This window comes from Bubalus kerabau, chromosome 21 (genome assembly GCF_029407905.1).
Source record: "Bubalus kerabau isolate K-KA32 ecotype Philippines breed swamp buffalo chromosome 21, PCC_UOA_SB_1v2, whole genome shotgun sequence".
Classification (NCBI taxonomy): Eukaryota; Metazoa; Chordata; class Mammalia; order Artiodactyla; family Bovidae; genus Bubalus; species Bubalus kerabau.
The window spans coordinates 23098748-23116095 of record NC_073644.1 but is presented as its reverse complement, the minus strand read 5'-3'; the positions used below and the strand labels follow the sequence as shown (position 1 = coordinate 23116095).

At 36.9% G+C, this 17348-nt stretch overlaps 1 protein-coding gene across 1 annotated transcript in view; it reads left to right on the top strand.

Annotated features, from left to right (window-relative positions):
* KIAA1328 (KIAA1328 ortholog) overlaps positions 1 to 17348 on the top strand; it is a 264749-nt gene that overhangs the window by 100242 nt on the left and 147159 nt on the right. The window contains exons 2-3 of the mRNA XM_055559339.1: positions 3258 to 3931; positions 9493 to 9600. Of these exons, the coding sequence (XP_055415314.1) occupies positions 3258 to 3931; positions 9493 to 9600 (782 nt within the window). The remainder of the gene's footprint in view (positions 1 to 3257; positions 3932 to 9492; positions 9601 to 17348) is intronic.

Here is a 17348-nt window from a genome sequence, read left to right as displayed (position 1 = left end):
AACTTACTACAAACTTAGCAGCTTAAAACAGCACACATTTGCAGTCTCATCGTGGGTCTGTGAGTCTCATCTGTGGGTCTGTGAGTCTGGCACAGCTTAGTTGGATCCTATGCTCAGGGTCTTAGAAGGGTGCTGTCAAGGTGTCATTTGGGCTGTATTCAGCCGGGAGCTCTAGGTCCTCTTCCAAATTCACAAGATTTTTTACAGAATTTACTTTCTTGTATGTGTATGGTAGATGCCTTGTTTTCTTGCTCCCTGTTGCCTGGAAACTGCCTTCTGCTCCAGAAGTCATTGCCATATGAGCCCCTCCATAAGCCCTCCCACCCTGTATATAATTGTTTGCCTCTGCTAATCCCAAGCCCCCATTCCTTCACTCCCCTACCTCTGTTCTCCCTTGGCAACCACAGGTCTGTTCTCTCTACCTGTGAGTCTGGGATTCTCTTCAGCTCAGTTCAGTTACTCAGTCATGTCCAACTCTTTGCAACCCCATGAACTGCACCACGCCAGACTTCACCAACTCCCGGAGCTTGTTCAAACTCATGTCCATGTTGCCATCCAACCATCTCATCCTCTGTCATCCCCTTCTCCTGCCTTCAATCTTACCCAGCATCAGGTGGCCAATGACTATTCAGGACTGAGTCTGGGGTTAGCAGAGGCAAACTCTTACATATAGGATGGGCAAAAACAAGTTCCTACCATCTAGTGCAGGAAAGTATATTCAATATCCTGAATATGAAAAGGAGTATTTGCTTTCATATTCTTTTCCATTATGTTTTGTCATAAATGAGTCACTTTGTAGTACAGAAGAAATTAACACACATTGTAAATCAACTACAGTTCAATAAAATCTACCAAAAAACAAAAAAGCTCTCCCATAACACAATAGCTTATTTCTTCAAGACCAGCAAGAGAATCACTGACCTTGGGGAGAACACCAGACCTGCTATGAAAAGGCCTACCTGAGTAGGTGAAATCATCTTCCTTTTTGTTAATTCAGAGTTAGCTGGTAAGGAGCCTTAGTTATATATGTAAAGTCCATTTTGGCATGTACGTAACATAACCACAGGATTGATCACTGATCATATTCACAAGTTCTGCCCTGCTCAAGGCGAGGAGATAATACAGGGTAGGGACAACAAGATTATGGAAATCTTGGGGACCATCTTAGAATTCTGCTTAGCAATATGCACAGCTCCCTAGCAGGTAATTGGCAAAGCAGTGTTCTCTTTGAGCAAAGCACGCATGAAAATGTTTACGTTGAAGTGCCTCTCAAAAACATAGAAGCTAACTACAAAAAAAATTTGTTTTAGAAATCTTCCAAATACCTGACATTTGTGACTAATGTAACAATCAGCACCATTAAAGTAAGTATAAGCTTTGTTAGTACCTAACAATGCACATATGTAAATAATGTTAAGTAACAAAAACGTGAATAAAAAATACTACATACATGGTATCTACTGTTACATTAATGATACGTGGATTAGAAAATATATGATGATGTAAAATAGTTGATTTATGTTTCTGGACTCAAAGCATTTATCTGTCGTTTTAAAAGTATAACCTTTAAAAAGTCAGTTTATCATACAGAATAGCAGATGGTAAACATTTCTGTTGACAATAAGTGCTACAGAAGTTCAGAATAGGGGAGATTAATGTGGAGTAGAGTTCTTCCTTAGGTGTAAAATAAGGTTAATTTTTCATGAGGTAGTTTATCATAAATTTTGCGCCCAAACTAGTTCCTTTTATGTAGTTTGTCATCTGCTCAGTACACAAGATTGCATGCCTTCTATGGAGACCCAGGTCATCGCCACATATGTGGCTGATTCTCATTTAAACAGAACTCCTTTAACATTGTTTTAGAACTTCACTTGAAATCTTGAGTCATTGTACTAGCCCTCTTTTATTATAGGCTAGTAAACATTGTATTGCCATATATCTGTTAGTTGATACTTTCTACCAATCAGTTCTTCATTTTCAACTATTGCAAAATAAATTGGTGGGATTTTTTCCCCCCTCTCTGCTAGGGATCTCGATTATTCATTCTTCCTATAACTCTAGGATACATAACCATCTCAACTGTTTATGAATTAGTTCTTATTTTAAAAGTTGTGGCAAACCAAATAATGGCCTTCCAAATATGTCCATGTCCTATCTGGAACCTGTGAATGTCACTTTATATGGCACAGAGACTCTGTATGACCAGAGACTTTACACATGCCATTCAGGATCTTAAGATGATGAAATTATCCAGGATTCCATGGGTAAGCCTGATGTAATCAGAATGGTCCTTATAGGAGGGACAAAGGAGGAGTCTAATGGCCCACGGTACAGACCAGTGGTTCTTAGAGTTTGGTTCCAGGTTTGCAGCACCACCCAGGAGCTTGTTAACAGAGCACATTCTTCAGCTCTACTCTAGAGTTACTGAACTGGAAACTCTAGGGAGTAAACCAAGCAATTCACATTTAACAATCCCTCCAGGTGATTCTGATTCGTGCTAAAGTTTGAGCATCACTGCTAAAAACTAAGTTTTGCTCTCCCGAGTAGAACAAGCTTGAGGCTAAAATGCTGGGAAAGCTCATTCTATTGGCTTGTCAAAGGTAATTTGCAACTGCTTCCTTTCCGCCTGACTTCTATCAGACTGTAATCATTTGAACAGCTTAATTGAGAAATCGCTTATGTTTATAGCTGAAATTAAATGTTTTGTATTTAAATAACTACTTTTGATTAGAATCATATTTTGTGGAAAGTGGTTGGTTTTATCTGTGTACTGTAAAAATATTTATAAAAACTCATCAAATTTCTAGCAGTAACTAACATCCTATTCAGCATAAGGTGAAATGTTTTACATCAAATCTCATGCTGTGTAATGGCCAATCAAAAGGTATTTAAGGTGGCTGAATGGATTTCTTGGCTTAGTATTCAAAATTAAACATTTTAAGACATTAACATTTACTGTTTTTCTTCTTCTCAAAGTTGATGTTATGTAACCCTTATTTGCAACTCCTAAAGTCTTGCTTAAGCAGAGAGTGGCAACACTTTCTTTTTCTCATCCTTGTGAATTTACTGAAATGTAGATTGTTTGAAAATGAGTTTAGCCTTGTGGCACATGTCTGTTTAGTTGTGAATACTATCTTTATTAAGAAGACAAAACCACAGCTTTGTCTTGGTAAACATGTATCACTGATTCCTGAAGAGTCAAAAGAACTCCCTCTATTGTACTCTTATTTGACAAGTGATCTTGTGGTTCCTTTTAGGTATCCAATAGGAAAAGCACTCTCCCGTCTGCATCTTTGGAACTGGATGGTTCCTACTTGAGTGTACCCAAACCACAGATCAACACTCAAACCAAGCAGAAGCCTAAGTCTGCAAATCAGGACTCAGCTTTGGAATCCCTTGTAGAATTTAGGAATAATTCTTTGAAACCAGCAACCCTTCATTATTCCAAAGAGGATATGGGCAAGGTGCCCTCAGAGACCAGAACATGTAATTACAGATCCCCAGGGAAAAAACTAGTAGACTCAGTCCCTACAGAGAAAGCCCCTCCCAAAGAACTGATGATGAAGGAATCCCAGCACCTTCAGGCTCCTCTGTCTGGTCAGTGTTGTGGCCATGGACTTTCTGAAAATGCAGATCATGTTTATGAGAGCCATCCAACAAACATGGGCCGTCAGTATTCCAAGACACACCTGGACTCATGCAGGTATTGTGGGCTTTCCTGGGCGTCTCTGATGCATGGCCACGGGGCCCTGCCACCTAATGAAAATGATGTCAGAAAGCAGCTCTCAGAAGATAGAAGGCAGCAACTTATGCTTCAGAAAATGGAGCTGGAAATTGAAAAGGAGCGCCTTCAGCATCTGTTGGCCCAGCAGGAGACAAAACTTCTCCTGAAACAGCAGCAGCTTCATCAGTCTCGACTGGACTATAACTGGTGAGTTCTGCCTGTTTATTTCAGCAGTACCTGTAGTTTGGAGAATACAGTATAAAATGACAGCTGTGTTACTGTAACAGATGTGTAGGAACAGAAGTTCCTCAGAATCTTGGTTTGCTCAAGATACATAGCAGCTATGACTTCCAAATAAATTGCACTGTCTTTTGGGAAAGAACTGAAAGATTACCTTGTCTTCCAAAATGTTAGCTTAGAGTATCTACTTCTCACCTGTCTGGTGTAGTTTTGGCTGGATTCTAAAGACAGTATTTTTCAACATTGTTACCATTACACAAAATACTTTGCTATTTGATGTCATTGTAGAGAATATTAAGCATTAAATAAAAACTTAATATTTTAGGATGTAAAATGAGACTCACGTGTGACTAGGTGTCATCATTACATATAACAAAGAGAACCTGCTAAATTCAACCTTTTCTTTTTTTTTTTTTTAAATTTTATTTTATTTTTAAACTTTACATAACTGTATTAGTTTTGCCAAATATCAAAATGAATCCGCCACAGGTATACATGTGTTCCCCATCCTGAACCCTCCTCCCTCCTCCCTCCCCATTCCATCCCTCTGGGTCGTCCCAGTGCACCAGCCCCAAGCATCCTGTTCAATAGCCAATTATTATACACCTTCCCACATTTAAACTGCTCTTCCTCTGACAATTTTTCCCTAAGAACAATGTTTCAAAAGCTAAAGCCCTATTTAATATCATGTAGTGTTCATTATAGTTTTACATACAGAGTCAAACTTTGTTGTTATCTTAATTTCAAATACCAATAGATCAATGCAATTGTATTTAAACATAAGAAAATATAGCATTTATGTCTTTTTATAAGTAAATTTCAAGGAAAGGGTGTGTGTATCTGTGTGTGTGTGTATATCCCTGCCATTTTCTCCTTGGTCAAGCATACCTTTTCCCCTTTGTACACATTCTTAGACATGTTGATCCTTACACACCGAATATTAGTATTATTTTCTTTTACTTCTTGGAGTTAATTTTCTTTCATTTTCGGATCCTGCTCAATATTTTTTAAATCCTAATGTCTTTGAAAGGTCCACCTTACTTGTTTTCTCCAGTGCAGTACTGACTTCCCTAGGAAGCAAACGTTATCTTCCTCTTTCTCTTCCTTTATGATCAATTTTATTCTTCACTGTTGAACCTGGAGGCTTTTAAAGTAAGTGAAAATGAAGGCTCTTGTGACAGGATTGTCACCAAAGGCTGAAATGTTACTCCAATTTTATGACCCCAATCTCTAATCCTCCAGTTAACGTGTAGTTTCTCCTGAGAACTTCATTCTACAAACATTTATTGAATGTCTGTGTTATGTGAGGAATGGTTCTAGGTAGTTGAGATAGATAAAAGAATTTATGTAGACTTTAAAGAGATCACAGTCTAGCTTGGGAGAATGGATAATTTTATGTTAGACATCATGTTCATTTGAACAGCATTGTATATTCAAGTAATGCTCCTTAATAATAAAGTGCTTGTTGTTCTCTTGATCACCCTAGCTTAGATGAAAGCACTGTGAAACACAAATTTTGAACAAGTTTTGTGTATAGAGATTTCTTAAAACTTTTTATTTTTAAATAATTACAAGATTGATAGGAGTTGCAAAAATAGTACAGAGATTCTATGTGCCATCACCCAGTTTCTCCCAACGGCTACATTTTATACAACCATAATATATTGTCAAAGCTAGGAAATTAACATTGATACAATGTGTGTGTGTGTTTCTGTGTCATTTTATCACATGTGAATTTGTGTAACCACCTCCACAGTCAAAACACAGAACTATTTCAGCACCACCAAGATTTCATTTGTACTATGCTGGGTTTTTTGTTTTTTAACTTTGTATTGGAGCATGGTTGATTAACAATGTATTAGTTTTAGGTGTATAGGAAAGTAATACACATATAGATGTGTATTTTCTTTTTCCAATTATTTTCCCGATTAGATTATTACTATGTCCTCATCTGTTTTTTAATATGTGTTATTTATTTATTTGGTTGGTTGCACTGGCTCTTTAGTTGCGGCACAGGAGATCTTCCATCTTTGTTGTGATGTGAGACATCCTTAGTTGCAGCATGTGAACTCTTAGTTGCGGCCTGCAAACTCTTGGTTGTGGCATTCTGGTTTCCTGACCAGAAATGGAACCTAGGCCTCCTCCATTGGGATCGTGGAGTCTTAGCCACTGGACCACCAGGGAGGTCCAGGCTGTTAGAGTCACTCTTTGCCCCAACCTGTCCCTAACCCTGCTGCTGCTGCTGCTAAGTCTCTTCAGTTGTGTCCGACTCTGTGCAACCCCATAGACGACAGCCAACCAGGCTCCCCCGTCCCTGAGATTCTCCAGGGAAGAACACTGGAATGGGTTGCCATTTCCTTCTCCAATGCATGAAAGTGAAAAGTGAAAGTAAAGTCGCTCAGTCGTGTCCAACTCTTCGCGACCCCATGGACTGCAGCCCACCAGGCTCCTCCATCCATGGGATTTTCCAGGCAAGAGTGCTGGAGTGGGGTGCCATTGCCTTCTCTGGTCCCTAACCCTGGGAACTCCTAATCTGTTGTCTATTTCTAGATTGTTATTTTGAGAATTTTATATAAATGGAATTATACACAATGTTAAATTTTGATATTGGCTTTTCTCATTCAGCATAATGCTGAGATCCATCTAGATTGTTACATATATTGTACCTTTTGATTTCTGAGTACTAGTCCATGATATAGATATACCGTGGTTTGTTTAACCATTTGTCTATTAGACAGTTTCCTTGTTTTCAGTTTTTTCAGTTACAAATAGAGCTTCCATGTACATTCTTATACAAGTTTTTGTGTGGCCTAAGTTTTTTGTGTCTACAAGTGAGAACTAGGAGTATGATTGCTAAATCATATAAGAGATCATATTTAGCTTATACTCATTTAGTTTACAACACGGGAGACCCAGGTTCGAACCCTGAGATCCTCTGGAGAAGGAAATGGCACCCCACTCCAGTACTCTTGCCTGGAAAATCCCAAGGACGGACAAGTGTGGTAGGCTACAGTCCATGGGGTCACAAAAGTCGGACACAACTGAGCAACTTCACTTTCACTTTCGTTTAGTTTAAAATACTTCTCCTACCAGTAACATGAGAAAGATCATTTCTCCACACCTTTGTCAGCATTTGATTGTGTCACAAATTTGTATTTGATGTGTTCTGCGCCTGTGTGCAGTGACATTTCATTGTCATCTTAGTTTCCATTTTCCTTATGGCTGGTGATCCTCGATATCCTTTCATTTGCTAGTTTGCCCTCTGTCCATTATTTTGGGTAAACTGTCTCTTTAGTATCTCTTGCCATAGTCTAACTAGACTGTTTGGATTGTTTTCCTGTTGAGTTTTGAGAGTTCTTTATATATTCGAAATATATTAAGTCCTTTTTCAGATAGGTAGGTGGATTTGCAAGTAATTTCTCCTAGTCTCTTTTCTTTTCAATCTCAAAGGGATCTTTCACAAAGCAAAAGTTTTAAATTTTGATAACAGTTCATTTTTAATTTTTATTCCTTTTAGATTGCATGAAGTTTTTATGATGACCATTGGATTTTGTTAAGTATCTTTTATGAGATAATTGACATGATTGTTTGATTTTTCCTTTTTAGCCTGCTAATACAGTGGATTGCATTGATTGCCTTCATATATATATATATATTTACCTAGCCTTATATCCCTGGAATAAATCTCCTGGCTTATAGTGTATAATACTTTTTATGCATTCAGTTCAGTTCAGTCACTCAGTAGTGTCTGACTCTTTGCGACACCATGGACTGCAGCACACCAGGCTTCCCTATCCATCGCCAACTCCCAGAGCTTACTCAAACTCATGTCTATCGAGTTGGTGATGCCATCCAACCATCTCATCCTCTGTCATCCCCTTCTCATGTCTTCAGTCTTTACCACCATCAGGATCTTTTCCAATGAGTCAGTTCTTCGCATCAGGTGGCCAAAGTATTGGAGTTTCAGCTTCAGCATCAGTCTTTCCAATGAATATTCAGGATTGATTTCCTTTAGGAAGGGCTGGTTTGATCTCCTTGCAGTCCAAGGGACTATAAAGAGTTTTCTCCAACACCATAGTTCAAAAGCACCAGTTCTTCAGCACTCAGCTTTCTTTATAGCCCAACGCTCACATCCATACAAGCCTACTGGAAAAACCATAGCTTTGACTAAATGGACCTTTGTCGACAAAGTAATGTGCATTAACAACTTCTTTTTACTAATATTTTATTGAGAATATTTACATCAATATTTCTGAGGTCTGTAGTTTTATTTTTTCATACTTTGTTTGTCTGGTTTTGGTATCAAGGTAATGTTCTTGTTGTTCAGTCGTGACTGACTCTTTGCAACCCCATGGACTATAGCACACCAGGATTCCCTGTCCTTCACCAGCTCCCGAAGCTTGTTCAAATTGAGTCAGTGATGGCATCCAACCATCTCATCCTCTGTCATCCCCTTCTCCTCTTGCCTTCAATCTTTCCCAGCATCAGGGTCTTTTCCAACCATTGTCATCTGTCAACACACAAAGATATTACATAATTATTGACTATATTCCCCACACTGTACATTTCAAAGCCATGAGTCATTTATTTTGCAACTGAAAATTTCTACCTCAGTCTCCCACACCCGTTTCTCAGCTCTCATGACCCTTTTCTCCTCTGTTTGTTCTCTATATCTATGACTCTGTTTCTGTTTAGTTATGTTTGTTCTTTTGTTTTTTAGTGAAATCATACAGTATTTATCTTTCTCTGTATGACCTATTTCCCTTAGCATAATACTCTCCAAGTCCATCCATGTTGTTACAGATGGCAGATTTTATTCTTTTTATGGCTAATACTCTGTTGTATACATATACTGCATCTTCTGTATCCATTCACCTACTGGTGGACACTTAATGTTGCTTCCGTATCTTGGCTATTCAAGTAAATAATGCTGTGGTGAAAACAGGGATGCATATATCTTTTCTAATTAGTGTTTTTGGTTTCTTCAGATAAATACCAGGAATGGGATTGCTAGATCATATAGTAGTTCTATTTTTAATTAATTGAGGAATCTCTTGACTTATTGAAGAGTATCTGTGCTGCTTTCTGTAGCAGCTGCACCGTCTACCTTCCCTGCAGCAGGGCACAAGTACTCCCTTTCCTTCACACCCTCGCCAGCACTTGTCTTCTTTTTCATAATGGCCCTTCTGACAGGTGTGAGGTGATATCTCAGTGTGGTTTTATTTTCATTTCCCTAGTGATTAGTGATGTTAAGCATCTTTCATGTGCCATCTGTATGTCTTCTTTGAACAAATGTCTATTCAGATCCTCTGCTGATTTTTTTTAACCTGGTAGTTTGGTGTTTTATTGCAGAATTGTATGCTTGTACTGTTTTGATGACTATAGCTTATAATAGAGTTTGAATCAGAAAATGCAATGCTCCCATCTTTGTTCTTCTTTCTCAAGGTTTAGCTATTCAGGTCTTTTGTGGGTCCATACAGATTTTAGGATTGTTTGGTCTATTTCTATGTCTAAATTTATTTTTACAGGTTAAGGACTCAAGCTGTATTTAAGTCAAGAGAACTGGTTGCTAATAAAGAGATTACTAAACCTCGAGAGCTCAGTCTGGATGTGAATGGGAGTGGCTCTGGACCAAGGTAAATTTGGGCGGTTGGTGAAGGTACAGTATATAGGACACAGATCTTAAGGATATGCTTGGTATATATTTATAGCTTCATACTGGTGAATCTAGTTTTCTGATCATATGTATAAATATATTCACATTATAAAACTTTGAAAAATATTGATAAGTGTAAAGAAGAAAATAAAAATCTTTCATAATCCTTCCATTCAGAGATAGTCCTTTGAACCCTTTTTCCCATTCTGTCTCTTTTATAATATTATTTTCTATATTACAGTAGGGATTATGCTTATACCGAATTTATTTTTTGCTTTTTTCAGTGTATCATAATTTCTGATGTCCTTTATAATGAAAAACTTGATGTTAATCCATTTAAAAAATATTTATTATGTGTCAGCTATTACTCAGTATTTATTAATTAACCTATTATTAGATAATACAAGGTTTTAGGTCTCAAAGAGTTGGACATGACTGAGTGATGTTTGCTTTCACTTTCATTATAGATTATGCTTTGAAGAAAATTTCTGTAAATACATTTCTTACCTATCTCCACCTATTTCCTGGGCATAGATTTCTGCAAGCAGAACTACTAGCTTAAAGCACATGTGAATCCTTTTAAAATTCATGATTCACATTGCCAAATGGCTTTTCATAAAAATTAAATTAACTTAAAACTCCCAAACCAATGTTTAAGAATGCTATTTTCATGAAATATAAAGAATTTTTGGCCAATATTTTTTCAAATACATTTTTTTCCTTATTCTCTTTATCCTCTCCTTTTGGAACTCTGTTTATATGTATATTACTGTAGATCTTTACTCTGCTAACTTTTGAAAACCTATTTTTCTTTATTCATATTGAATAATTTCTATTGATCTATCCTCAAATTCATCAAATCTTTTGTTGTTTCTAATTTGCTCATAAGCCCATACAGAGATTTTTTTTTTTTTTTTTCGGATACTGGATTTTTGGGGTTTAGATTTTCCATTTGTATGTTTGTTATACTTTCTATTTCTGTGTTAAATTTTTCTATTTTATTCATTACAAGTGTATTTTTTCCTTAAACTCTTTGTCTGCTAATTTTAACACCTGGTTCATCTTGAGGTTTGTCTCCACTGATTGAATTTTATTTGAGTTGGTCATGTTTTCCAGTTTCTTTATATATTTAGTAATTTTGGGTCATTTCCTGGTCATTGTGAATAACTCTAGAATTCAGTTATATAGGCATATCTCATTTTATTATGCTTCACTTTATCGTGCTTCACAAATAATTTTATATTTTACAAATTGAAGGCTTTTGGCAATCTTGCCTCAAGTAAGTCTTTCAGCACCATTTTTCCAACAGCATCGGTCACTTTGTGTCTCTGTGTTACATTTTGTTAATTCTGACAATGTTGCTAACATTATTACTGTTGTTGTTGCTAATAGTAGTAGTATTATATTTGTTACAGCGCTTGGTGATCTTAGATTTTACTATTGGGAAAGGATTATAACTTGCTGAAAGCTCAGATGATGATTAACTAGCATCTTTTTAGCTATAAAGTACTTTTTAATTAAAGTTTGTCATTTTTTTACAAATATGCTATTGCACATTTAATAGACTACAGTAGAATGTAAACATAATTTTTATATGTACCAGGAAACCAAAATATTTGTCTGACTACCTTTTTTGCAATATTCACTTTATTGTGGTGGTCTGGAACCAAAACTGCAATGTCTTCAAGGTATGCCTGTATTTATCTGAACAATGGTAATATTTTGTGTACGTGTGGGCAGTTAATTTAACTGAACTCCAATCCAAGTTCTGTGTCCCTGGAGTAACTGGTGATGATAATCACTGTTGAGTTATTTTAACTTTAATTATGATGCTTGAGTCTGCCATGATCATGGGCTTCCCTCGGAGCTCAGCTGGTAAAGAATCCGCCTGCAATGTGGGAGACCTGGGTTCGATCCCTGGTTGGGAGGATCCCCTGGAGAAGGGTGTAGCTACCCACTCCAGTATTCTGGCCTGGAAAATTCCATGGTCTGTATAGTCCAAGGGGTCGTAAAGAGTTGGACAAGACTGAGACTTTCACTTTCATTTTTCAGGATGCTTGAGTCTGCTCTGATCATGTGTAAGTTCAGGGGTCAGCCTGACCTGGCAAGATTGTTACATAGAATTTAAGCCTTTCCTATTTCTCTCCTCTCCAAGATTTTTCACTTTTTAGCTCCTTTCGTCAGCCTATACTCTATCCTCTTGTTCTTTAAGCCTGCTTTCAGCTAAAAACCATTAAAAAAATTGGGAACTCACCCAGTGCCACTGTTTTCTTTCAAGTGCTGACCCTCTAGCAGTTTCTGCCTGCTGTTGGCCACATTGCTTTTCAGTGTGTTCAAGTTATTTTTTTCCTCCCAGAGTTTATAGTTGTTTCATATAGGAGATTTGGACCTGTAGAAGCTCCTCAACCATTATCAGGAGCAGAACCCAAGAATTCTTATTTTTGCACATTTTGCTATAATTAATTTTTTCAGTTGTGGTAAAATACACATAAAATTTACCATCTCACCCATTTTTTAGTTTACTGTTCAATAATAGTAAACATATTTACAGTGTTGTGAAGCCAGTCTCCAAAACACTTTTATCCTGCAAAACTGAAACTCTGTGACCATTAATAACTACTCTTAATTTCCTCTTACACCCGGCCCCCGGCAACAGCCGTTTTCTTTTCTGTTTCTAGGTACCTCATGTGAGTAGAATCATGCAGTATTTTTGTTGCTTATAATTTATCATTTTTATTGAAGTATAGTTGATTTATAATGTTATGTTAGTGTCAGGTATATAGTGAAGGGGTTCAGATATATATATATATATATATATATAATATTTTTCAGATTCTTTTTGTGTGTAGGTTATTACAAAATAACAAGTATAGTTCCCTGTGCTATACAGTAATAGGTCCTTGTTTCTTTTATATATATTATTGTGTATATGTTACTCCCAAATTTCTAATTTATCTCTCCTCAGCACCTTTCCCCTTTGGTAATCATAAGTTTGTTTTCTATGTCTGTTACTCTATTTCTGTTTTGTAAATAAGTTCATTTGTACCATTTTCTTAGATTCCATATTTAAGTAATATCATAGGACATTTGTTCCTCTCTAACTTTCTTCACTCAGCGTGATAATCTCTAGGTCCATCAATGTTGCTGCAAGTGGCATAATTTTATTCTTTTTTATGGCTGAGTAGTACTCTGGGGGGGGGTGTGTGTGTGTAGGAGTGTGAGTGTGATGTGGTGTATAGTCGACATCTTTACCCATTCATCTGTCAGTGGGCATTTACACTGTTTCCATGTCTTGGCCATTGTCAATAGTGCTGCAGTGAATATTGGGGTACATGTATCCTTTCTTTTCTGTACTGTTAATATCACTTTAAAATTTTTAAATTTTCTATTGGAGTATAGTTGATTTATAATATTGTGATCGTTTCAGGTGTACAGCAAAGTGAATCAATTATACATATACATATATACCATATAGGCCACTGCAGAGTGTTGACTAGAGTTCCCTGTGCTATACAGTAGGTCCTTATTAGTTACGTAGTTTATATATATAGTAGGTGTGTGTATGTCAATCCCAATCTCCCAATTTCTCCCTCCCTCCTCTTGATAAGGAGGGATAACCATGTTTATCCCTGATAAAACACTGATAACCATGTTTGTTTTCTACATCTGTCACTCTATTTGTTTTGTAGATAAGTTCATTTCTACCCTTTTTATAGATTCCACCTATAAGTGATATCATGTGCTATTTTTTTTTTTTTTGCCTGACTTACAATCTCTAGGTGCATCCATGTTACTGCAAATGGCATTATTTTGTCATTTTTATGCCGAGTAATATTTTATTGTATATGTGTATCACGTCATCTTTATCCATTCCTCTGTTGATGAACGTTTAGGTTGCTTCCAAGTCCTGGCTATTGTAAATAGAGTGTTGTGATGAACATTGGGGTGCATGTATTGTTTCAAATTACAGTTTTTTCTGGGTGTGTACCCAGGAGTGGGATGGATTCCTGGGTCATATGATAGCTCTCTTTTTTATATATATATAGAGAGAGTCATCTTTATTAAAGTTCATGATTACATTAGAAACTGACATGGATTTCTTTAAGATACGCAGATTCTCACGGGCACCTGCTTTCCATTTTTGAGGATAATAAAGAGGTCGATATCTTAATGTTATTACATCAACTTTTCACCAGATAGGAAACCTGAAAAGGTCTCTTGGGCCTTCCAGGTCACTATACTCTATACAGACCTGCCCATGTAGTCTCTTGAATTTACAATTTGAAATTTGCAATTTCTTATAAATTCAATAAGTTCCTGGGCAACAGAACACTATAACTCTGCTGGTTTTTAAGGCGCAGTTCCAAGGTTAAATATTGTACCTATACATTTCCAAATCACCCAGGCTTATCTTTCCAGTAACGTATTGCTCATTTTACTTGGTGTTTCAGATGGTAAAGAATCTACCTGCAAGGCAGGAGTTTCTAGGTTCAATCCCTGGGTCAGGAAGATCCCCATGGACAAGGGAATGGCTTCCACTCCAGTATTCTTGCCTGGGGAATTCCATGGATAGAGGAGCCTGGCAGGCTACAGTCCATGGGGGTCCCAAAATTTTCACTTTAGTAATCTCCCTGTCAAAGAAAGACCCCAAAGCATTGCTAACTAAAAAGTTAAGTGAGGCTCATCTTCTTTCCCCAAATCCAGTTGTATGTAGAATCCCAAACAAAATGCTAGTTCCAAGCACACAGGCCAGTAGTCTCTCCCAAAAAGCCCTTTTTAGTTTTTGAGGAACCTCCATACTGTTCTCCATAGTGACTATAGCAATTTACATTTCTACCAACAGTGTAGGAGGGTTCCCTTTTCTCCACACCCTCTCCAGTATTTATTATTTGTGGACTTTTTGATAATGGCTGTTCTGACTTGTGTGAGGTGATACCTCGGTGTAGTTTTGATTTGCATTTCTCTACTAATTAGCAGTGTTCAGCATCTTTTCATGTTCAGTTTGGCCATATATATGTTTGCGTTGTTGTTGTTGTTTAGTCACTAAGTTGTATCTGACTCTCTGCGATTCAGTGGACTGAGCCCATCAGACTCTTCTGTTCATGGGATTTCCCAGACAAGAATACAGGAGTGGGTTGCCATTTCCTTCTCTAGGTGGTCTTCCTGACCCGGGAATTGAACCTGCAACTCCTGTTTGGCAGGCAGATTCTTTACTATTGAGCCACCTGGAAAGTCAGTATAGTCTTCTTTAGAGAAATGTCTATTTAGATCTTCTGCCCATTTGTTTATGGGGTTCGTTTTTGATATTGAGCTGTATGAGTTCTTTGTATAGTTTGGAGATTTATCCCTTGCCAGTTGCTTGCAAATATTTTCTCCCATCCTGTATGTTGTCTTTTCTGATTTCCTTTGCTGTGCAAACGCTTTTGGGTTTAATTAAGTCCCATTTGTTTATTTTTGTTTTTATTTTCATTACTTAGGAGAGAGATCCTAAAAGATATTGCTATAATTTATATCAGAGCATTCTGCCTATGTTTTCCTGTAAGAGTTTATCGTATCCAGCCTTGCACTTATACCATTGTATATTCTTGTCTCCTTTGTCACAGATTAATTCACGCTAGGTACATGGGTTTATTTCTGGGCATTCTATCCTGTTCCATTGATCTATATTTCTGTTTTTGTGCCAATACCAAGCTTCCTTGATTACTGTACCTTTTTAGTATAGTCTGAAACCCCAGAGTGTGATTCTTCCAGCTCCATTTTTCTTTCTCCAAGTTGCTTTGGCTATTTGGGGTCTTTTGTGTCTCCATACAAATTATAAAATTTTTTGTTCTAGTTCTCTGAAAATTGCCATTGGTAATTTAACAAGAATTGCATTGACTCTTAGATTGCCTTGAGTAGGATAGTCACTTTAATGACCCTGAGTCTTCCAACCAGGAGCATTTTATATCTTTCCATCTGTTTTGTCATCTTCGATTTCTTTCATCTGCATCTTACAGTTTTTAGAATACAGGTCTTTTGTTTCCTTAAGTAGGTTTATTTTCAGGTATTTTATCGTTTTTGACGTGATGGGAAATGAAATCGTTTCCTTAATTTCCCTTTCTGGCCTTTCACATGTAGAAATGCTACATGTTTTTGTATATTAATTTTGTATCCTGCAACTTTACCAAATTCATTGATGAGCTCTAGTAGCCAACTTATTGGAAAAGACTCTGATGTGGGGAAAGACTGAAGGCAAAAAGAGAAGGGGGCAGCAGAAGATGAGATGGTTAGATAGCATCACTGACTAAATGGACATGAACTTGAGCAAACTCCAGGAGATAGTGAAGGGCAGGGAAGCCTGATGTGCTGCAGTCCTTGGGGTTGCAAAGAGTTGGACACGAGTTGGCAACTGAACAGCAACAACAGCAGTTTTCTGGTACCGTCTTCTCTGACTGCTGTGGCTAGGACTTGCAAAACTATGTTGAATAAAAGTGGTGAGAGTGGACATCCTTGTCTTTTTCCTGATCTTAGGGAAAGTACTTTCAGCTTTTCATCATTGAGTATGATGTTGGCTGTGGGTTCTATTATGACTTCTGTTATGTTGAGATAGGTTCCCAATATTTGTCTTTTTGTGGCTTGCCAAAGTTTAATTTTATTTTATTACTATTGAAATCAAGCATGTACATAATTTAAAAAGTCAGTTGTTTAAGAAGGCTTATGCAAAAATAGTCGGGTGCTCTACTACTCCTTCTTAATCTCAATTTCCACTCATTAGAGATAAAATTTTTCACTACTTTGGATGTTTTTTAATCTATTTATTCTAGTATTTATATCCATATTTTAAAATATCAGACTTAAGCAGGCATTAAGTATTGACTTTCTGCTATGAAAGATGAATTAGTTAGCTCTCACAGGTAACGATCTACATGCTGTCTCCCTCTTTTCTCCTTTTTCCCTCCCTTGCTCTTCTCTCTCCTTCACTCTCTTCCCCTTCCTCTCTCTCTCTTACATTCATACCCACACACATACTGTTTCTTTTGTCTACTCAGTATAGCTATATAACAATTTGTTTGCAATAAAATTATAGATATTTTTTATATACCTGAGCCAGCTACTTTACAGTTATTAAATTTAATTTTTATATAATTAATTGTTTTTTCCAGAGTTTAGAAATGCTTTAATTTTCCATGCACTCATTCATTTATTAATTCACTGAAATATTCATAATGTTTCTCACTATATTCTAGGCACTTCCGAGACTTTGGGGTAATATAGCAGTAAACAAAACACCAAAATTTCTGGCCTTAGAAGTGTCATGTCTTTCCATTCCCCAATTTACCCAGAAAGTATAATTATCTGAATATATTCAGATATATCCATTATTCTATCATATCTCTTTATTTTTTTTTAATATTTCCCCTTGGGGCCTTCCATAGTTCTGCTCTATTCTGAACTGGTTTTTCTCTAAGCTTGATGTTTAGAGATTTCATCCTGAAATTTTCCTTATCCATCATCCTGGAAGTTTTCTTTACTGTTCTGTGCTATATTCCTCTTTTGCTGGTTCACATGTCCACTTTTTGGTTTATACTCATCTTCCTTAATTGTGTCCTTCAATAGCTGACAAGGAGTACAGAGGCAACAATTTTTTGAGACTTTATACCTCTAGAAAATGCCTTATATCTTTCTTAACATTTAATGTATAGTTTAGCTGCATGCAGAATTCTTGGTTGGTAATTAATGTTCCTCCGA